This window comes from Lichenostomus cassidix, chromosome 2, assembly GCF_008360975.1.
Source record: "Lichenostomus cassidix isolate B80296 chromosome 2, HeHo_3.0, whole genome shotgun sequence".
Taxonomy (NCBI): Eukaryota; Metazoa; Chordata; class Aves; order Passeriformes; family Meliphagidae; genus Lichenostomus; species Lichenostomus cassidix.
In genome coordinates, this window is record NC_139482.1 from 105,746,211 (window position 1) to 105,769,835 (window position 23,625).

Below are 23,625 nucleotides of genomic sequence, written 5' to 3' on the forward strand. Positions count from 1 at the left end.
GTGCTGCACCTGTATGGCTTTTGCACACCTCCTGTGTTTCCAGTGGCTTTGGAAAAAAGGTGACCTGCATACTCACACTGTTTGCTGGCTCCATTTATCCCTTCCACTCCCTCACACTGTCTTCCTCTTTCATGTCATTTTGAATGTTTTGAACATTTTGTCACATTTCTGTCTAATCTCTAATATCAGCTTCTCCCATCCACCCCATGGATGTGCTTTAGAAGGATGCAGTTCACTGCTGCTCAAGTACGTGAAGTCTTCAAGATAACCACATCAACTGAAATAGCTAACGTGGCAAGCCAAGCTAATTAAAACACACTGAATTAGAATATAGCTACACAAGTAAAAGATATGCAGAAAAAAACCCACAGAGCTGCCCACTAATACAGCTAAAAGAGCACCAGAGCCTTGCTACTTAATTGCAGAGGCTACTGGCAAGCAGGTTTTAGCTACAACAGATGACTCCCCTTTAGAATCCAAGTCGTATGCAGACTATTCTAAATCAGACTTTATTCATTATGATGAGCTACTATGAATTACTTCAGAATCTACAGTTAGTGTTAAGCAACATTTGTTTAAAAAAGGTTTGAGGGAAATCTTGTTAAAAATTCTGAATGGCATTGGAATTTTGAGCATACGAGCTTGCCATTCTAAACCATTTGATTAAATTTAACCATGGGAAGCTCTTCCAAGACCTAATGAAGCAGCAATTACATCTGAAGAAGGAGCCAAGCCAAGAATTCTACCATTCCAATAGCTCTCCTTTGAACATCATGCTACAATATCTAATCTTCTCAGTTTTGAGTTTACACATACAATAAATCTCTGAGCTTTTGGATTTGTATAAAATAAATCATATAGAAAAGCATGTTGTTGTGTGGTTTTTTAATATAAAGAGCTTATTGTTTAAAAAAATTGAGATAGTTTTAAGATTTTTAATATTACAAAAAAAAAAAAAAAGCCTTGTGCATGAAATAGGATCCAGATGAATTTAAAAATTGTGCAAGTATTTTCAGGGTCTGGCTGAAAAGCAGATGCTGCCTCCATTCTTATTCCCTGTATTTCACAGTACTTTAATATGAATTTGACAAATAGATAAAAAATTGAAAAAAAAAAAGCATGGAGTGAATGTTAACATTGCAAAAAATTGCTGGCCCTAATTCTGATTTCAGTTGCTTTGTCATAAGCATTTGCTCGCATTTCATCATAATCGCCTACTTGGTAGCTCACTGTGTTGGTGTAAGCAGGATAAGGAACAATCCTAGCACTTTCCCTTTTGATTAAAAGGAGTAACTGTTAAAACAGGAAAATGGTTTCATTTTTCATGCCATCAGCAAATGCAGATTGTTTGGTTTTTTCAGTAACATTATTATGTTGCACAAAGATGACCTGTTTTGTGATTTAAGATGTAGCTAGAGCAATCCAAGTACAGCCAAATCGATGGAGGCAATCTTGCTCTATTTCCAGTTTTCCAACATTTCTTTATTACATGTAATAGAACATTTTAGCATAATAACTCAGAAGACCTGAGATGCAGAAGATGGAGAAATAATGTTGAAAAGTAATTCCTCACATCTGGCTTTCACCACATGAAGTGCAAATGGTGAACTTAAACATGGAAATACAATTTACTCCTTTGAAAGTTTACATCCTTATCTCTTGCAAAGAGAACACATTCATTTCCAGTGCCTCAAGGTAAAGACTAAGGCATCTATCTCAAGAACAGTATCAGAAGGATTTGGAAGCAATCTTTTCATAATGTTTCTTCGGAAGGGAAGCAGGTTTACTCAAAATTCATAGCGATTATTAAGTTTACATTCACACAGCAGATATGGTACCATATTATTTCCCATCAACTGTGCTGTCACCTGCTGAGAATTTCTCCTTGGTTTAAGACAGCCATTCATTACAAGGCATTAGTACTCTGCTGCACAAACCAAAAGTTATGTCCCATAAGTGAACCGGGCAAGCCTGTAATACGCACGCTCAGCTCATGAGGACTGTGTTTACCTATTTTTTGAGCCCTTCATTTTGGTGATTTAACAGGCAAGCAATTTCTTACTTCAGCAGATTCTTTCTATATTATCAAGTCAGGTATTTCTGGACAAATACGTGGGTGTTGAAAAGACTCACAAGGCTCCCCAAAGCTTTGCTACATCAGTGGAGTGTGCACTGACAGCAGGGACTCTTTATGACAAGAAAAGCTGATCAGCTGCAAGCTTTCCTCTTGATGAATCTAACTCTTCACCAGGTCTAAACTAAGCCTGTGGGTTTTGTGGTTTTGGTTTTTTGGGGTTTTTTTGTTGTTGGTGGTTTTTTGGGGGTTTTTGGTTGTTTTTTTGGTTTTTGGCTTTTTATTTTATTTTCTTAGCCTTCTTTCAGGCCTGCAGAAAGTTATGAAATAGATTTTTCTAGCCCTCCCAGGAGCAAGGCCAGGTTCACATCCTGACCTCAGAAACAAAGCAGTCCACAAAAGCCAGTCTACTCTGTCTAACATAAAGCAAACTACAACATGCAACATAAGGCAATATTAAGAGTGAGAAATGACAAGCATTGTATCAGCACTGGGAAGGAAAAATAATAAAACCCAGCCATATTAAAAATTCCAGCAACAACAGTACTGAACAACACAATTTTGGCACTGCTACCGCCTCCATTACCAAGGGTGGAAGTATGATACTCATCTGCAGAGTGCTTAGTTGGAAGTCAACAAAAATAAATTCTTTATTGCAGTGGATTATTTATTTTTCGATACTTCAGCCATCTTATTCTGTAACCATTCTACTACCATTTGGGTAGTGTAATGTACAGGCACATATAGACTCTCACAACAAGAGATACTAATGAAAATACGAAATAATCCTAAGGACTGAATCTCCTCTTAACAACTTCAATTTAAATCAGCTCAGTCAACTGGAGGACATTGGTGTGAAAATTGAGTGAGGAAAGAATTGGGCTCTGTTGCTTGGAACAGACTGCTCTAGTATATTTTAGAAATGTGAAGGCTGTTAAACTGTGGGTTTAGGAGCTTGGAAGACAAGAGAGGTGTAAAAATTATAAACCCTATTCTCATGGTGAAATAACATTAAGGAATCAAAACATGGTCCCAGAATGCATAAATATTGAAGTGGAAGTTGCTACCAAAAGCATCAAGAGTTTTACACAAGTAAGAAACCAGATTCTTATCAAAGACCACAGAATTAGATCAACTAGTTCTCATTAGCATGAGTGACAGTAGTGCTTGTGCAAATCCCATGTATGGTGATGGAATATAGACTCTGAAATCTCTGTGACCTTGATGTGCAATATTTATGTCTACACCTTTAGCCTCTTGTGCATAATGAGATGCAATCTTTTAGCTTTATGCACTTCACCAGGCATTCAATTAGAAATAGCAAATTTTTTTTGGTGGGGGGAAGAATGCTAAGCTACTTAGACAGAAGGTAGTGAATCAAAAATTGCAAAACTTGAGCTTTCAAAAATAGCCTGAGTGACCTCTTACAATACTCTGACCACTCCATCACAAGCAGGAGGCAACCCCTGTGAAGAGCGAATTCTGGCAAAGTTCTCTCTTCACAGATGATGCACAGCTTAAGCTATAATGAGTTTTTGGGTTACAAATGCTGAACGCATTAATATTCCTTGATGATAATTATCACAGTATAAGCACCTTTCCCAATGTGAGTAGCATAAAGCAACTGAAGCAGCATTTTTACTACATTTGAAACAAGCTGGAAAATGGGATTTTCTACTCTTGTAACCTGAGGTCAAGATACATCAAGCTATGCATATAAAGTATGTCTACCCTATACAACTATATAGGCCTTTCCATATATTCACACACATGCCTGCAATTAACACCCTAATTTTTTGAATACTTAAACAAATATGCAATGCATATGAACATGATTTCCCAAGAAAAATAAATCCAACATTTTAAAGCAGACCCACATGATTTTCAAACAGCATACACTGGTATTTCTTCCAAAGTGGGTGATTTTTTTTTTTTTACAATATTAAAAAGAAAGAAAAAAGCACTGATACAAATTGAAAATTAAAAAAAATATATATATATTCACCCAAACAGAAAATAACATTTGCAGAAGAACACTGCTTTTCACCTTCATGAGTTAAACTATGTGCCACATGAAATATGTCTCATACCCACCACTGCTAGCCTTTATTTTTTATAGGAACGTGGGAAAATATAGTTCTTCAGTGGGCCCAAATACTTGCACAAAGCTCACAGACTAAGTAATGAACAGCAGGACTGGAGACATCCCAAGGAAACAGAGGAGGGGCAGCCTCAATCCAGACAGCTGAGCACCTGCAAAGCCGTCCCTTACCTGTCACTGCAAGCAGCAGAGTGCTGTGCTGCCTCTGCATGGGGCAGGAATATGTGCAACCAGGCAGCAGCAGCAGCAGCAAACATACTGATTTAACAGCCAAGCAGGCTTGCCCAACCTTTGTAGCTTACCCTTACACATGGACAGGGGAAAATATCAGGGAGGTATCCCAAGAAACAGATAAATACCCGTTGCAAAACATGTGGAACTCACATACCTTCTAATGACAGCAAGAGATACGCTACCTTAAACAGTATAAATAGGCTTGGCTGTACTTTAAGTGCAACACATTTAATTATTATACAAGTACTTACTGAGGATTAATTAGCATACAACAAGGATCTGAAACATGCAGACGTTTGTCAGAGAAGACAGGGTTTCTAATGATTTATTATTGTTTGATTAATAACATCATGCAGCAGCTATGTTATTAAATCTCTATTTTGCATATTACAGAACCTAAAAGTGCTACCTAGTGATGCACTGCTACTCTCAAAAGAGGGCAACAACTTGATCTTTGCTTTCCTCTCATCCCCAACTCAGAAAATATTAATTGTTAAAAGTGATGTACTGGTAAGGATCCTTTAAAACACCACACTGTGAATCACACGGTTTTTACTAAATGTTATAATGCTGTTTTAGTGCCATGCAAATAAACTTAGTGCAGCTTTCTTCTGACAAAATGGGAGTCAGTTTGAACTCTTAATCCAAAAAATGGGAATCAGTTCTGATGTTCTGTTGCTATGAAATCTGGTGAATGTATTTATGCCATGTTGTCCTGCACTTTCTTTAGGAAATATGCCATGTTACAACCATTCCAAGAACTAAAGCATAATTTTTACTTATGTGCTGTAAAATGTCTCAAAATCCCATCTGAATATATGGCGAGGTTTTGAGGGAACCTTTGCTAAATATTTAACAGCACTATTGGCTTATTAAATACTGTAATGTGAAAGCCATAAAAGGATGATATAAAGTACATGACATTTTTTTTCACTTAACATTGGTGCTCACTTTGAACACTGTATAAGCCCATTCATCAGAAGAACTGAAGCATTCCAAGAAGTACTCCTTCTTATTAGATAAATGTAGCAATGGCATCTTGCTATTATACAAATGATTAAATTCTTCCTTGGTTAATTGTATAAGAATCTGTTCCACTGCAGTTAAATCCCCTCTTCATCCTCCCCACTGTGATCTAAAAAGATCACATCTGAAAATTAAGTGATGTAGCAAAATCAGGATGGCACAAGATATATTGCTTATATGAAAGGCAAACCTAGAGGAAAAAAGAGACTGGTAGAGAACATGCAGCTTTGGTTTATCATACATAGAAACTACATAGCTGACCATTTTATAGGTAGAAAATTGAATTAGTTTCTCTGAACATCACAATGCATTTGATCATTACATAATACAGTAACAGTCATGTTAAAAAAGAGATGTAAGATTGAAAATATTCTATAAAAATAAACACTTCCATTAAAACAGAATCAAAAATAACTTGCTTCACAACAACGGATGTATTTCAGTAGGAATCACTGAAAAAAGATTTAAATCCACAATGAAATATATTAATATAAACTAACAAGGAAAAAATCTCTTGGCATGGAATTGCCTACAGAGTGTGCATTTATTCCGTAAACACTGTAACAATGATTATCTGTCCTTCCAGCTCTCAGTGGAGACTCCTGCTTTTGAAAATGTCTTGTGGTGACTTACTAAATTCAGGCTATTTCAATTAGTATTACTGCACATTAAAAATTAATTGTATTATAGAGTGGATTAAGGTTTAAATTTCAATTCTACAGTGTGTGTGCTAGAAATGACAGCTAAAAATCAATGCTCTCTGGCCCATAATCGGAAGTTTGTACAACCAAATAGTGTGGAACTGGCATCAGTTTTAAAAGAATTGATGGTTCAATTCAAGGTGTGTCAGCTCTAATTCCTGATTTAAATGGGAATGCTACATAGCCACAGTGTTAAGCTAGAGAAGAAACCAAAAAAACCAAAAAGCTGCCTTGCAATGAAAAACAATGGGCTATCTTTGTAAGGATGGAAAAAATCCAAATTACAGCTCAAAATTCATGTTTGGTATCACTGAGGGAAAAAAGATCTTTTAATGGGATGATGACTTCATTACAGGAGACACATATTTTTTTCCAGATTTAGAACATGTTGTTAAAATACCACCAGGAATGGCAATTTAGGCTCCAGTCTTACAAACATTTGAGAACGTATACAGCCTTACTCCTGTATAAAAGGGAGCCTGTGATACTTATTCATCTGAATAAAGTTTCATGCATAGTTTCATGTTTTCAGGACCAGAACTTCTCACTACAATTCCAGATGTACCATGGTGCCACACAAGCCCATTTAAAACTTTTCCTGGGTGTGACAGGCACAGATACAGGTACAGAAGGGAGCTTGTGGCTCTTGTGAAACTCATGCTTTGGGACACTTTTCTTTGGTCAAACAGTCGCGGCAAGGACAGCACCAAAGAATGCAGACAGTGGAGCCACAGGCCAACACACCTTGGAGTCCTGATAGTGTGCAATCCACGCAAAGAGCTGTAGATTCTATGTCCACCCCTTAGCAGAGCACCAGGGGGGATGCTGAATCCCCAAATTGCAGAGGGAGGGGTGACAGGAATGTTGCTATCCAATGTATCAAATGTGATCAGGCATCAGGCTACAGCAGTGAGGCCAGGTGGGAGTGGACAATGGCTCTCTGTACCTCCAGTAAGTGTGTCCTGAGCTGCCCTGCTGCTGTAGAACACAGGACAATTTCTTCACCTCCACACATACCGAATAAATGATTATCCTACACTTTATCATCTGACAAATCAGTTAAAACTTGTCTGCATGGATGAATACTCCTTTTTGTACAACTAGGGTGGAAATCTGCACTCTTACCTTGATGAAACCACTGTTAAGATAATGTCACTGGAGGTTGGAAAAAATTTTGGAAAGAAAGTGTCTTTATGAAAATACTTGTATCTTCTAAACAATAATAATAATTTTTCTTATTTGGGTGACACTGAATCTTGCAGAAGGTTCCTCACGATCATGGCCCTGGATGATAAACTGACACCACTGCTATATTTCTTTTTTTTTTTTTTTAATGTGAACACAGTGCCAAAAGGAAAGGAAACAGCCCAAGCAAAATCATTCTTACACTCTCCTGTATTGTAAAACGTATGGGGAATAAGAGGAAGGTAAAAAGCATGTTCCACTTGTTATAAATCTAGTATTGCTCCTGTACTGAAAATGGTTAGCAAGAAATGTCTGTCACTTCTATCAGCAACAAACTAATTTTTTTTTTAAGAGCAAGTCATGAAGAACACTGCAAGTCACGTGAACAGACCAAGCTGGCATCACTAAAGTATTGTAAAGCCAGCCAGGATACCAGAGCCTGGAATTGAATAGTCATTGGTGTGCACCTAAGAGACAAATTGATGTCCAAAATGTTTTTAAAGATCCCCTGTGCTACATGGATGTCCAACAGCAAGTTTGGTATCAAGAGAGTAAAGAAGATGGGTTGTAATAACAACAATAAAGAAATAATCTGGTGCAAATAGACCCCAAGGTGTAGTAGTCATCCCCGTGCAACAATCACCCTTCACTGCAATTTAGTGATGTTGCTTCATTATAATACAGCATACAAAGGGGGCAATATTAAGGCACACTATTTAAAGCTACAAGATCTGTGGTGCCAGCCATAGCTGGTATTGAATCACAACTATAGATTAAAAAAAAAGCAATTTCAGCAGAGAATACTGAAAAATTAACTCTCCTGAAGGTGCACAAGTGTGTCATTTTTACAAGACTGAGCTGAATGCCACAATAAGCGATTGACGCTAAAGACTGACAATACATTTTATAGTATGAACCCTCAAACTCGTTACAAAAGCACAGCTATAACTGGTTGCAAATTAACAGCAGCCAAGAAAGACAAAGAAATTCAACTGGTTTAGGTAAGAGAGAAAAGAAATATTTTCATTATGGAAGAATTTATAGGAATTGAGAAAGAGATTTGTTCAGGATAAAGGACCTGCAGAGTAGATAGACTTTGAAGCAACTTTCAGAATTGCAGTGACAAAGGAAAAATTCTGAAGAGGAATAAGACAATGTTACTGACTCATGGAAGCCATCACAATTTCTGTTAATGCTCTTCCTGTTAACTGGTTCTGAGTGGGGAAGAAATAAAGGACAATTTCTGTTGTGTGGAGCAGGTGATGTCAAGAATAGAAATCAGCTGGACAGCATCTGTGAGGAGTGATGATAACAGTGAAAGAGGAAGAACAATTTTTCTTTAAATTGCACTCTGAAATTGATAGGAAACATGAACCAAATTTGGGAGCTCTAAGGCAAGCAGCAGAATTCCCCATTAGCCAAGAGATAATGAAAAATACAAATGATTTAATAGCTTGCTATTTACAGCATTACAGTACTTTTCCTTCTGAATGTACATTAACTAATTTGTCTTGGAAAAAAATCTCTGTGGCTAAGTACTGTCTCCATTTCACATTTCAATGACTTCTTCTAGGTTAGCAAAGAAGTCGCTGGGAATCCTGGAACCACCACCAACTTGCACCCATTCTGACTCCTGTTTCAACATTCTGAAATAAAAAGTGTCTGTAGCTTGTCAAGCAAAGATGTGAAAACATGACTTGGAAGAAAAGGAATTCCCCTCCAAACAAGAAAGGAGAATGCCATGAAGCAAAACCAGAGAGACCATGTAATGGTATAAAAAGTTAACTGCATTTGTGGGACATAATGGCATAGGAGACTTTAGAGTCAAAGAGCCTTCCAAATCTGCTTTTTAAGGAGATGAATGGGGAGGATCCATTTAAGAAAAAAAGGGCAGCTGAACTGTGTTCAGAATGTTTCTCTTGTCAGAGAAGAAAACTTCTCCTACTGAAGCTTTAACTTGAAGGAGACAAAGAAAATTACCAGCCCACAAAAAGACTGGCCTGGAGGACCCATCACAAGGGTTGAAAGAGATGCACATGCAGCACAAAAGCGGCAGTTGATGTAAAATACGATAACTTAGGTGACATATCATAGAAATTAGAGTCCTATTTTCTGTCACCTAATTTATTCCCATGCACCACCATGAAGGATTTTTCCTGGCGGTATAATTCTGGTCTGTCCTGCTAGGCATACTCCATCACTAGTGCAAATGCAGCAGCAGGTAAAAGTAGAGAATTTTCCCATTATTAAGAAGTATACTTAAGATTAAGTTTTCTAGACTAGCTCGCTGCCCAAGCCTATTTTTTTCATTTTTCTTTTATTTCTTTTTATTTTCCTATTGTTTTCATTTTAGTCTTCCTTTTTTAAGCTCAGCTATAGTTTTATCAAAAGATTTTAAGAATACCATCCCTGTTAAGTCTGACTTGAAGAGTAATAGCACACAAGGAGCAGTGTGGGTTAAAAGTTCAAATTTGGCAGGGAAATGTCACTCATCTGAAGAGATGAGTATTTAACTGCTCTGGTGAAAATTGGTTTTGATTTGATCATGTTATGACAGTTTGCAAATCATACTTTGCACTAAGTGGTATTTGGGTTAGGCTTTTTAACCAAACTTCGAAGGAAACGGAAGGCTGCATTGGCTCTGAATATCTAGCTGAATGAGGCAGTAAACACCAACATCTCCCAAGCTGTTCAATAAATTACACAGTGCTCTGCAGGAATCTCATCTGGGGGACTTGAGGGGTAGAGGATTTTTTTGCACAGTTATCTAATGTCTTGGCACTCGCATAGGTGTGCAATGAAAAGCAATGAAGCCAGAAGCACAGTGGGTTCATTGTGAAGGTTGCCTGTGAGAGGGTTGGGAAAAAGGGTGCCTAGCCAAACTGCTAGATATTAAGAATATACTGCTGAGGTCCTGAACTTCCACTCTAATAAAGTGCTGTGTGAGAGAAAATTCGAATTGTGTGGCTAGGCACTGGAATATACTATTCCTTTTATCATTCAGTCTAATCCAAACATGAGACTGGTACCTTTCATCTTAAACACAGTGAATGAGGCAGTGTTTCAAACTAAGCTTTGTCCAACACACCATTAATAGCATATTCTATGAAGTCTCTTAGATAGGTGCCATATATATCAGATTATGTTCATGTAATGAAAATAATGTGTTACGTAGCTTTGCACCTTTGAGCAGGTCTCCTTCACTCTGCCCATTGCTTCATTTCCTCTGGGGCTTCTCCTAATGCCCCGAGTTGCACAACATGTACAGACAGCAGCTTAGTTAAGGAAAAGAAATCTACAAAAAGGAATGTTTCTTCTTCCTTTCTTTCTAGACACTGAAAACACCTCTATAGCTATGTTAGTTCAAAGCCACATGACAGAATTACTCATTTCTGCCCCACTGATACGTTAGTGCAATGGTTTTATTTATATGTTTCACTAGGAGAGTATAATAATTTCTTCACAGTCTAGAATCCTGAGATTGAATGCTAAGGGCTTGAGAATTCTGTGCATGGAAAATTTTAATTTGGCAATATTTACATTTCACATTTTTAAATTAGTGGGTTTTAATTTTTATATTTCACAGACATGTATATCTGGTTTGCTGGTTGCTGAAGCACCCGTCTTGCAAGCTGAAGGACATGACAGCTAGCTCACCTTACATATACACATGCATACACCCGTGTATACAAGAGGGTGAATTCAACTGCTAACCAGCTTTTTTTTAAGTAGGTATCACCATTTTACTTTACTGTTGATTTTCTACTGGCCTCACTTAAAGAAAGTAATTCTACACGTGAAAAAGGATGTGCAGGAGTATCTTTTGACTGTAGATGGTCTATGAGGCATGCAAAAAGAAGGATTTTAACACAAATATAATTCTAAGCTCCCATTACAGCTGAATTGAAAGCAGTGCTTACGGAAAGTGAGGTGGCAGCTTGGCCACTGTGCTGAGGAGATTGAAGGAGTTACGCTCCTCAGTAAGGATCATTGAGAGTGTCACCGGTTAATTCCTGTTCTATGCTCCTCATTAGCATTACTCTCAAGTTTCTGGTTATCATATCCGAAACATTAAGACATAATAAGTACGAAGGTGCAGATAATTGGATATTAACCAGAACATACTTGACTGGGCAGGAGGTAGGGCCTTGCTTAAACTAATCCTGAAATGTATTAATCACCAATTAATGAATGGGTTTCAAATTCATTTTCTATTATAGAACACCTCTGAGTATCTAAGCTTTTTCTAATAAAATGAGTTGGAATAACAGGATAGGAATAAGAAACACTCCAATTTGAGGCTGGCTTGAATTAATTCCCTACAGCTTGTTGTTAAGTTCATTGAAAACAACAATCTTAGGAATGACTCTATATATACAAAATATATACATATACGTATACATATACATATACATTTACACGCGCACATGTGTGTGTAATAGCACTTATAGGCTCTATTTGTAGGTGCAAATGGTCACACAGATGCTAAATTCAGAACAGAGCTGGTCCACTGGAGAACTGCTACAGCACTATCCGTACTTCTTCAGAGCAAATATAACTTTTTAAGATGAGCAGCATAAGACCTGTATCAACTTTAGATTGATGTTGCCAATTAATGATTTTCAGTGTGAAGACAGATATACATATATATATATCAACTTCTGTAAAAAAGAAAAAAAACTGAAAAATATTCCCTCTCTCCAGTCCAGCACAAAATGTGGTCCACACCAGTCCACTTTGGTGACCTGGGCTCTTGGATGGTGGAAGAAGAGTGGTAGAAAGGCAGAGATTATGAAATCCCAGTAAGAAGCCTGATGGGTAGAGGAGGGTGGATGGGGAGGGTGTGAGAGAGTATTATTAAGCCCCAGCTTCAAACAACTTTGATGATTTTGCATTAAGTATGTGCCCTTAACCAGCATTACTAACTACCTTGGCATGGTTGTACTTTTCTCAGCTAAGAGGCTAACCTGCTGCACACAGCTAATCTCTAAGTAATGGAAGCTTTTGCTAACTTGGCATATTTAAAATCCAGAAAGAAATGAAAATAACAGAAAAAAACCCTCATATTTTTTACTAAAAAAAACCCTCCAACCCTCCCCTGCCCCAAAAACCCCCTCCATTCTTGCATATCCAGGATAATTTTTAAATGGATACTTTAGCATTTTTAGTATTTTTAATGGGTGCTCAGTACTGCTCTAGCAAAAAAAATCAGGGATCCTTATTGTTACTAATGAAGAAAATTGTAACAGACATGGCTGAAGTACTATTATTCCCCTTTCTCTCTTCTTGCTATCCTCAGTGTTATTTACATTGATGTGAATTGCAAGTAAACCAATATTATCCATCTCTCTGTTTTTTCCTTAATTTGTTGACTTTAATTTTAGTAAGTCTTAAATAAGCGCTTACTGAAGATGAAGTAAGATATGCAAGCAAGTAGTCCTTTTATCAACAATTTTGCCACAGAAACACACAAACATTTCAATGGCTCTTCATTAGCAAACAAATCAACAAGTGATATTTTAATGCATGACTTTATTCCATCTCTGTGGGGACCGTAGTTGAGAGTGTGATGTACAGTACAGAGAAAGGAATCATCAGCCACAATGTCCCAGGGCTCTATCCATTGAGGACTTCTCAGCCTCTGCTTAAAGAGTGCATTTAATTGACTGATAGACAGTAGCTTCTTTGTTCACAGAAGACAGCGAAGTAATGGCAGCTTGAAAATCGTACCATCTACAGGATCTCCTGAGACTAGTAACAGGGGGATATGTGTCAGGAATAAATAAATAATCTAATTATTAAGCCACTTCCTGTCAAGTTAACTCCAATTTGTTGGCTTTTGAAGGCAACAAAACGAGGCATTTTTCCTCATTATGCTTCTCTTTTTATACCACTGGTAATCACAGGCGGATTAAAGGGTGCCTGATTGGTTTTTTTGTCAAGGAACTGAGAAGCAGCCAACAGTACAGAAAAACAGAGTTGGGGTTAGAGGAAATTTCATGCTTGTCTCCTTTCCAGCTCCCTAACAGCCCACACTGCTGCCCCATACAGTGCTGCCAGCTGTACAGCAAATGTGTGCCCCTCCAACGGCGGCCTACCAGGCCACAGGCTCCATCCTGAGAGCTGTGAGATACCTTGCAATCTTGGCAGGTAGCTACTGCTGTCATAGGCATAATTCTAAAGGTGACCTACGAAACCCCGGCAGCTCACCAAATGCAACAATATGAGCAGCTCGAGTTCGACACCCACTCTCCATATTGGCTTCTTTTGTTGCGCTTCCTGCGTTTACATCGTGGGGAGAGGTCTCAGGATGAGCTCCCCTAAAGAATCGGAGGCTGCCCTGCTCGGAACAGGGGGATTTGGAAAGGCAATGGTGAGGCTGCCCTCGGTGCTGACAGCTAAACGCGGCTGAAGGAATGTGCTGTGGCTCCAGAGAAAGCCCGCAATGCAAAGGTCAGCAAAGAACAAAAGGAAGGCTGACACCCTGCCATTAATTCAGCCTGTGGTGCCTAAGTATTAACATACACAGTGTATCACTGCCATGGTTCGGCGGAGAATCTTACAGCGGGTAGAAGGTAGGGAGCAACTTTCATAATGCCTGGTACTGCCTTTCCATAGCAGCCCCTTCACTGAATGCTATTCACACCATAGGCGTTTTTGCAGGCTAAGTCTAAAGCTCCCGTGCATTTTGCTTCATTTCCTTACAGGATGAACTCCAGCCTGACTTGCAGACATTTTTCAGATGCTCCTTTTAGTATTATTATTGTTATTATTAGTAGTATTACTGCTAATATTATTTAATAATAAGACAATCGCATTCTATTTTCTTAAAATTTTTTGAGTCCAAGGTTCAAACCCTCCTGTCCCTCCCTTGTTGCCCCTTGAAAAAAAAAGATTCATGGATGTTTACACACTGTATCCAGGCTGAACTATTTGTGATTTTAAAAGTCTGGAGAGCCTTTCCTGAAAGCTGTCTCAAAAAGCAAGGAGCGGTTTCTGCTTCAAAGCCCTGAAAAGAAGCGCCAGCTCCAAGCAGAGCAGCTCAGTGGGGAAAGCCAGCACCTGGGGACAGGCGATGGCAGGGATGGGACACCCATAGCCCAAATAGGTGACACACAGAACCTGCAGTCCAGTGAATGGTGCTGCTCGAGCGTGTGTTCAGCTGCCTTTGCCATTTCCGAATACATCCTGAATTTTTTGTTAAATTGCGCAGATAATTAAAGCCTCTTCATATTTACAGTCTGCTTCATTGGTACCATGAATTCTGTTTTCAGTTACTGTCTGCAAATTCCCTCCCCGTGCAATTTCATACTAAGCAATAACACTTCATTTTACATAAGTTTTATCTGATGTCCCCATACAGAGCTGCCAGCTGTACAGCAAATGTGCAGCTCTCAAACTGAGGCCTACTAGGCCACAGGCTCCATCCTGAGATCTGTAAGGCACCTTGCTGTCATTGGCAAGCATTCCCTGCTATCGCTGCTACCATCGCTCCACACCACACACAACTTAAAATCATCTGATTATTAGAATTTGTGGTCCACACTCCATTTTATCCTTTATTTAATCTATCCCCAGATCACACATTTGTTTAAATGTTTTGGCTGGTTTACAAATCATGCAGCCATCTGCACAGTAGGTGTGACACCATTTTTTAGACAAAAGTTACATTACAAAACAACAAAGATAAAGTCATTTGAAATGCTTTGGTGTTTGTTATTCTGCCTGCTTTGCTTGGACCAACTCTAAGAAATAAATAGAATTATCTGTGTAAATCGATGAACATCTATGAAAAACAACACCCAGCAGAACGCAGAGCTTGCTCCATTACCTACGTTAATATCATGACAGCTGAGGAGAGATGACCTGGCCCACTTCTCATCTCTCCTGTACAGATGGCTATTAAAGAGAAAGTATCCCTTTTGTATGGTCCATGCAGAAACCCTTTATGGGCTTTTCAAATAAGCCAGCATTGTCCACAGGAGAGTAGCTTCCTGTTAGTGTTAAACAGCCCAGATTTTGCCTATTTTGTAACCCAGCTCCTCATGAAATAAACCTACGTTTTCTCAGGTTTAACTGCAAATGCTGATTTTCCTGGGTATTTCAATTACACCTCCTCATTTTGCAGACAAGGTGACCAAGTTTCCTCTAACTTTTATGCAACTTTTTGTCAGCTCTGCCTTTAAAAAAGATTCCCAGGCATTCAAACGATTTCCTGATGCTAAGAGGGTATGATCACTCTCTTCACTATAAATTGACAATTTCCATTTTTTGCTACTCAAAGACCAGTGAAAAAAGATCAACAAAAGGAAGTCTTCACCTCCTTCCTCCACTAGCATATAGATCCATGCCTTTGGATTTTTTTTCTCAGCTAAGAGGGACTTTACAATATCAGATTTACTGTATAGTGATTAAACAGACATTCTGAAGATGTATTACTAGAGGTCAACATGGTGCAACAAGTATTAGTTGCTCAGCACAGCTTTCTGCATAAGTGAAAGGAAAATCATGGGGTTTTAATGACCTTAGGCATTAGACAAATAACAGAATGTGTGAATGCCACATGCTATTACAACCAGACAAGAATTTTCTTGGGCTGATTTCCAGAAAGCCGATTGAGGTATTTCCTTTGTCTTGACATCAGTGATGTTGTCCACACGTACGGTAATGTACACTGCACAAATGTGAGGCAAATAAGATGATTTATTTTTATAGGTTTATTATGCATGCAGTTAATACATGCATAATGCAAACATGCACATCCACACAACACACAAGCATATATACATATTATATTACTGTCGCTGAAAAAATCAAAAATCATGAGTTGCACTAAAATGTGTCTTTACATCTTCTAATGATTAGTTGCTGTTATTTTAAAACACAGCTGTAAAATTCCTTTGCAGAAAAATTAAAACGTTAGATCTCATTTTCTATATACTCTTCTTTTTAAACTCCAATTGTTTCAGCATAGATTTGCTTACTTGGGATTTGATGAAGTATTTATTTACTGGTGTAAACTAGAATTCTTCTTGTCTACTGCAGGATTGCTTCATCCTGTTTTCCCATGTGCTTTCTAACTTTAGTGCTCGGCACCTTTTTTTCCATTCCCTTCACTTCCTCCTCCTGCTTACACCTGCTACCCCGCTCAATGCAACATAACATCCTTCACTCAAAGGCAAGCTCTCCCACCACCACAACAGACTTCACAAAACACGTTTTATACATGATATTGAAAAGGTTAAAGACAGAAAAGTCTGTTTACTTATCAGAAATTACATATTTAGAAACTGTCAAAAGTAGGGTTTTGAGAAGGTACTGAATCCTTCCCCTTTGCTCCCCAGCTACTCAGAGGGGTAGTGGTTCTTTCTATGACACTGGGGCTTGCTTTCTTCATCGACAAAAGTAGCTGCAAACTACAAAGATTGTGGCTGTTTCCCCCTTTTATCATTCTCTTTGTCAGCCTGATCAGTCCTCAATGGTAAATGTGCTGCTCTGTTGTGCACAGCCAGCGGCTCGCAATTTGCTCACTATGTTTCATGAGACAGTTGTTTGTGGCTGTTTGGAACACATTTACCTCTTTGGGGATTTATGCGCTAGTTGCAATGCCAACCTCCATAGTGATAGAAATTTCTTTCTAACTAAAATAGATAATTAGAAGCTGGTAATTATTGGTCAAGAATTATCAGAGTGAAAAAAATTAAGCTCTTCATAAATAGTTCTTGGCAATGTCATCTCTTTACATTATCTCATGCCTAACAGCACTTTACTCAGAGCACTTACAAATTTACACTACTGCTGTTGAGCCCCATAATTTTATATGGAGTAATTCCTTTCCTGAACTCCCCCAGTTCTGAGCCACACTGTATGTGCATGTGTGCAAAATCCTAGGCAACTGCTACAGCAACTGTTTAGTCTATTTACACTGAACTGCATCAGATACTACAGATGTAAAGGAATCAGTTGAAGATGAAACACTGTTTAGCATGTCTGCTTAAAATAACAGCGAAAATAATACGAGGAGCAGCGGAGTGCATCAAACAGAACACAAACAATGGCAGACTCTTTTCCTACTTTCTCAGGTCAAATGCCAACTGTAAACTATGTGATGAAAACAAAGGAATGCCACAAAGCCTCTTTTCCACAGACACCATGTACCCAGAAATAGAATTTTCTCAAAGAAAGCTGCTAAAAGTGCTATGTATTTCACCAAGATAAAACAGTATAAGAAAGATGACTGAAGAAATACTATTCATACCAACACTTTCTAAGCCCATATGAAACCTGGATTTATGTTTCCTCCTTTCCCACTCCAAACCTGGAAATTGTTTCACCCACAAATTTCAATACACACAGCAACAGACAGGTCTTCATTTGGCAAACACCCTTACAGTTATCGAAACAAAAGTATATGCCTACATCCAGGTCCAAAATAATGCCAGATTTAAAAATGCCTATTTTAAAAGCCCTACACTTTGCCTTGCTTTCTGTCTGCTAGCATCTCCTATCCTACCCTGACTCAGTGCATAGTTTAAGCAAATATCGGCACTGCTTTATGAAGCACAGTGTCTGGAAATGGGTGGACAGATCTGGCAGTCAGAGCTCTGGAACTTTAGCTCACTTAACGCAAGCAAGGGGTTCCATTTCTATGCCTCTTTGTCCTCATCCATTCAATGGAAAAGGCTTACTGCCCCATCCCATCACAAAGATGTTGGGAAGACTCGAGTAAAGGCTGCAGAACAGTTCTAAAATGGAAAGTTCTAGAAGTAATGAACGGGTAGTTACTAAAGAAAAGCTGCCCCTATGACATCTTTTTATTACATAACTTGTATAATGTAAATTGCATTGTTGTCAAAGATACCTAAGGTTACAATTCACTGGGTCATCGGCAGATTTTATTTTTCATTAGGTGGCATAATCCCTCTTGTTGAATTGATTGAAATGTATAATAAAATCTGGAAAAATGCTATATACCCTCCTAACAAAGAAGAGTAAGAGGCTTTTCAAATAGCCTCTAATCCCTCTTCCCCTGCTAAATGTCTAGTTGAGATTATATTTGATTAGACAAAAACATACACATATACACAACCTAAAAATACCTACCCTCAGTGGAGCTATTTTAGCCAACAAAGTAATTCCAGTTGCCTTATTTAAAAGTCTAAGTTTCACACTGGGGTTTTATAAGTATAGCTTTGCCTCAGTGACCTTCTACAATGCAACTTCTCTCTGTGGATGTTAGCAACATGAACTCAGTTTACATCCCAGGATCACGTTCAAGGGGCACAGAGATTAGATGGGACACTATCAACTTTTCTAGGCTTTCAAACTGTATCATGGTGGTGAGCAGCAACCATTTCCCTCAGCTGGCTGAGCATAATGTCCATCAGCGGTTCCGACTCGTTTCTGAGTGGATTTTGGCAGATGACTTTCCACCTCCACATTTGTCCCATGTCCCAGCTGCCTCCCCTTTTCTCTTTTCCCTGAATTATGACTATGGAGTCCTTCAGGTAAGAAGACACTACATCCATCAATAACCACAACACAGTTAATGGGAACATTTTACTATGAGAGGAAATAACAGTTCCTGATACTGTGCAATGATGTCTGTAAAGGCATTTATTGCCCCTACATCTGATCTAGGGATTTTCACACTGTTTGACTTTTAACTCCTGCCTTGCCAGATTACCTTCCCCCTCCCTTGGATGTAAATTCCTTTCTTTCTGTCTTCCTGAAGCCTTCTTACTTAGACACATTTTATCACATACATGCAAAAAAGGGAGGGACCCATGTCTTTAGGAAACCTCCTTTTTTTTTTTTTTTTTTTTTTTGGTTCTGTGTCAGCAAGTCAATATTCACTCCAGTGCTTCATCTATTATATTTCTCAATCTTCTTACAGATATACATGAATTAAGTATAGTGTACAGTTTTATATTGTACATATTCCCACAAATGTGTTTGTGTGCCTGTTTTCTGTATTATGTATAAACAGTATAAGATTACCTACAGATGTACATAAACTAAGCCTGGTTTTAAATAGCTTGAACCCTTGAACCTTTCTCTCTAGACAGAACATGGTCTTGGAAAAAGTCCTGTGAACAATGATATAAATTAAAGGGAAGGGGGGAGAGTGAAATTAGAAAGATAGCTAAGGAAAAATCCAATTAGTGGTGAGAAGACTAACAGAATTGGAGATCAGAAATTATTTTTCCCTGTGCTTCGATTCCGAGGTCACATTCAAAACTCTCCAGAATGCTGAAATTCCTTTCACTCCACCCCAACACAAAATCCCCTTGCATTTGCTTAATCGAGGCTACATCATTAGGAGCTGCACTGTTAAGTCTGGCAGTGCAGATAAGAATCTTCCACTGAACACAGATTACCACACGCATGACCGGCAAATCTCCCTGCATGTTTTGCAAGCTCCTTTATTTCACTGGGAAGATTTTATATTAAGCACGTTTAAATCTGTGTCACTATGGTTATGTCATGAAGTAATATCATGCATGATTAGATAGAACACAGACGAAACAATTAAATATTTTTTAAAAGATTCTCTTTCTCATTCAACCTCAACCAGCTTTCAGAAATTAAACATAAGCAGTTAATAGGTCAGTTTAAGAAAATGTGTCTTTTCAGATCTGCAGGCTGAAGCCAGCTAAATGCATTTATCCTGCTTTACTGACTGTCTCCCCATTTTGCTCCTCCCATTCTGACTCTTTAATAAAACTCATCCAGAAAATAGAGGGATAAAAAATAAATCTGAGTATTTAATGAAATAAGTGAGCTCCTATTCCAAAAATGTGAGGCACCTAGGAAGTGGGTAGCAAGCAATCACATCATCTATTCCAGCATCATCTCTTATAAAGTGTCCATATTCCCTGCCATGTTTCAGCATCACTGTATGCTACAATTACAAACATTTAAAACACTGGATTCAAATAAAACAGCAGAAATGGTGAGTTCTGTTTTTAGAAGCAGCCTACTTTTAAATTCTTTTACTGACACAGATTGAATACTCTGAAGCAGTTCAAATTCTCTTTTACCCCAAACCACAAGATACCTAAACTAAGGCTTAACCTAACAGGTAAATTGCTTAGCTCCTTCATAAAGCCAGTTTGTCATTTCCATTTATTCATTTTAATGAAGAATATATAAAATCTTTATGCTTTAAATGTGTAACAACTTAAATAAAGTATCCAGAAAAATGGGCCATTAAGTTTTGGCAGATAACTTTCTGTAACAGTGCAGCCAAATTTTAAAGTGTTCACGGAAGAAATCTACATGTTACCTTGAAAGAAAAAAAAATTACCACCAAACAGGAAAATGTAAAAACTCTCTTCAGTTGCATATGTAATTACTGGCTTCTATATCATATTATTTGGTCTGTGCTTTATAAGGTTTTCTGCTATTTTAGCAAGAAAACCAGCATAAGGGAAGCAGGAGTAAAAAATCAGTGGTATCCATCTCTGTTTATAAAAGTAATATTTGGAAAAGAAACTGAAAAAAAACCAGGAGACATTCCTGGCAATGTTATCTTATTAGTGAGCAAATGATGTGCTTGATAAATTTAATTGGCTGATAGAACTCTTAGTGCTATTACCGAGTGGTTACCAAATTGAAAACATTATGGGTAAACCTAGGGGAATCAGCAAATAATAGGAAAATATGAATATCAAAGAAAAAGCAGCTTTTGTTTTATTCCAATTTACAACTGTAACAGCTTTGTAAACATCAGGATTCAGGAAACCTAAAAGACTTTTTTTAAATGCTTGTACCTTAAAGAGTGGATTCCATTACTCTATACTACAATTCCTTACTTTTTCAAATAATTTATAGTATTTAATTGTATACAGATACACTCAAGATTTTTTTCCAGACTGCTCAAACATAACAAACAATACTATTTTATGGCCATTTGAATTATTTATGTTTCCTAATGACAAAAACTCACCAGTTTTGATTTTGGTACTGAGGTGCTTGAGAAGTACACAGTAGTGTCATTATCATAATAACTTCTGAAATTAAAACCTGTCTAAAACTCTACGGAAAGCTAACATCCAGTTCATTAACCATTCCTGTTAGTTTGTTTTCAATAATGCAAAAATGATTAGAAGTTTAATTTGCTAATCACCTGTGTTTTGACTGGCAGTGGATATATAATTCTCTGCAGAAGTCTAAACTAGCCCTTGCAGAAAATAAAATATGCTAATGCTTTATCAAGTCTAATAATATGAATAAAAATATCAATCATGCCTAGGTTAATCATTGATGGATCCACAATTAATTTTTCCTTCACTCTGTTTAATTTTAGAGACAATGGTGATAATGAGTAAGAGAAATGGCTATCTGTCTTTGAGAAGTTTTAGCGCTTCACTTACCAATCATGTGGTTTGCAACATGAACTTGGATATCCCACTCATTGTAGAAAACCATCTGACATTTGATGCACTGGTAGGTCTTCTTCTAAAGAAATAAGGGTAGATAAAATTTACTGAAACATACAATTGTAATAATTTCATTATAACTCAAAATACTGAGTTCACAGTGGTCATTTAAAGCTCTCCAGCACTGTTTTCATTAAGGGCTTAATTATTAATATTTAAAAAAAACCCACCCTGCAAGCTTGGTAGTACCTTTCACCTGATTTTTCTGAAAAATGGTAGAGATATTTTTGTCAGCTTCCTAACTCCATGGATAGACCAGTATTGCTAAAACACCAAAACTACACTCATGGAAGGCCAAATGGAATGAGGATACATGGAATGTAAGCCAAACAACACTGAAATCAATGTGAATCCTTCATTCTATTCAAATGGATTAGATCCACTACAGAACAAGGGAGAAGCCAGAAAAAGAACCAGAAATGAGAAATCTGCTTCCCCCATTTTCAGTGGGGCTTCAGAATCTCCTCTCCACCACACATTTTAAATGGTCCATCAGGCTGCCATTGTTCAAGGAGAAAAACCTCCCAGCTAGTCTGGACAAACAGTTGCTGTATTGGGGCAGTTGCTTCAATAATATCTATTGGCAAGCCTGTACTAAAACTGGGAAGCCTAACTGGAAACTAGCCAGAGAGCATGCCTTCTGGCCACATTAGATTGGGCTTGACTTACTTAAAAATCATGGTGTATACAGCTCAAATTTCATTATAAACCACAAAATGCATTAGTCTGCTCCATTCAGTGTACAGAACAAGTTTTTCATTTTTGTCTTGATGTCTTCCAAAAAAGATCTGCTCTTTCACTTTTCTACAAAGTATATAACTTGTCCAAGACATTTCAACACCCTAAAAATGTAACTGCATTTTCTCTCATTATTTTTCTTGATCTGAATTGGCCAGAGAGTTGATATTGGAAAGCACTGTTTTAAAAGTGAAAACCAAAAGGGTATTCGAAGCAAGGTTTTGTTTTTCCTTCGTAAGACTTAAAATCTGCAGTTATCCAGACATCTAATGACACAAGTCAGATTCATAAAATTATTCAACTGCATAATTGTAGTATCAAGGACTCAAGTCCTAAGGTAACAGTCCTGAAGAGCTCAATTGTTGTTTTGAAGATGCAATGAAGTCAAGGTAAGCCCTGAACTGACACATCAAGGCAGTAACTCAAGAGACACAGATCTTTCTGCACAGCCACAGGCATCTTGCCTACATCAGCAAAAAGAAGAAGAAAAAAAAACCTGAAAAACACATATTTTTTAAAGAATGTAAAGTCACAAGAAGCTGGCACAGATGTATTAAATTGCAGATTTCACATATATTAGTTAGGGAAGAAGTAGGGTTCACTGGATAATGTGTATCAAAAATACAGCCTCTCTTGTATATATTTAACTTGCGAAGAGTTTTATGCAGGTATTATCAATTATATTTTTATAAAGGTGTTGGCCTTTTTTACCTGACTCCGAACAGTAATAAAGACATGCTGGATTTTTTGTCAGCATCTAAATTTAAAAGCCCTGTCCCAGACAGATAAAGTGCCCATCTATGAAGTATCTTTCTACTTCAAGCCTGTAGGCAAGAATATAAAGACTTTTCAAATATAAAGACTTTTAAAACATATATTATTTTGCCTTACCAAGTTAACTAAAAAAATAGTGACTAATCAAAGTCAACTCTGAAATTAAGTGTTCCTGTGGGCTCCTCTTTACAAATCTCCCATTGCTTTGCACACACAGAGGCTATTTTAATTTTCTCAATGACAATAAAATGTGCCGCATCTCTTCTCAGTGGAAAAAATAATAAGCCTTTTTTGCTGTTTTTCATTTAAATTAACCTTAGTTTTTCAAAATGTAACCAAGTTAAATTG

General features: G+C 37.7%; 1 protein-coding gene across 1 annotated transcript in view; it reads right to left on the reverse strand.

Moving 5' to 3' along the window:
• Positions 1 to 23,625, reverse strand: part of ZNF521 (zinc finger protein 521) — a 229,360-nt gene that overhangs the window by 96,195 nt on the left and 109,540 nt on the right. Inside the window, exon 7 of the mRNA XM_085049847.1 lies at positions 21,700 to 21,784. Coding sequence (XP_084905973.1) covers positions 21,700 to 21,784 — 85 coding nt within the window. The remainder of the gene's footprint in view (positions 1 to 21,699; positions 21,785 to 23,625) is intronic.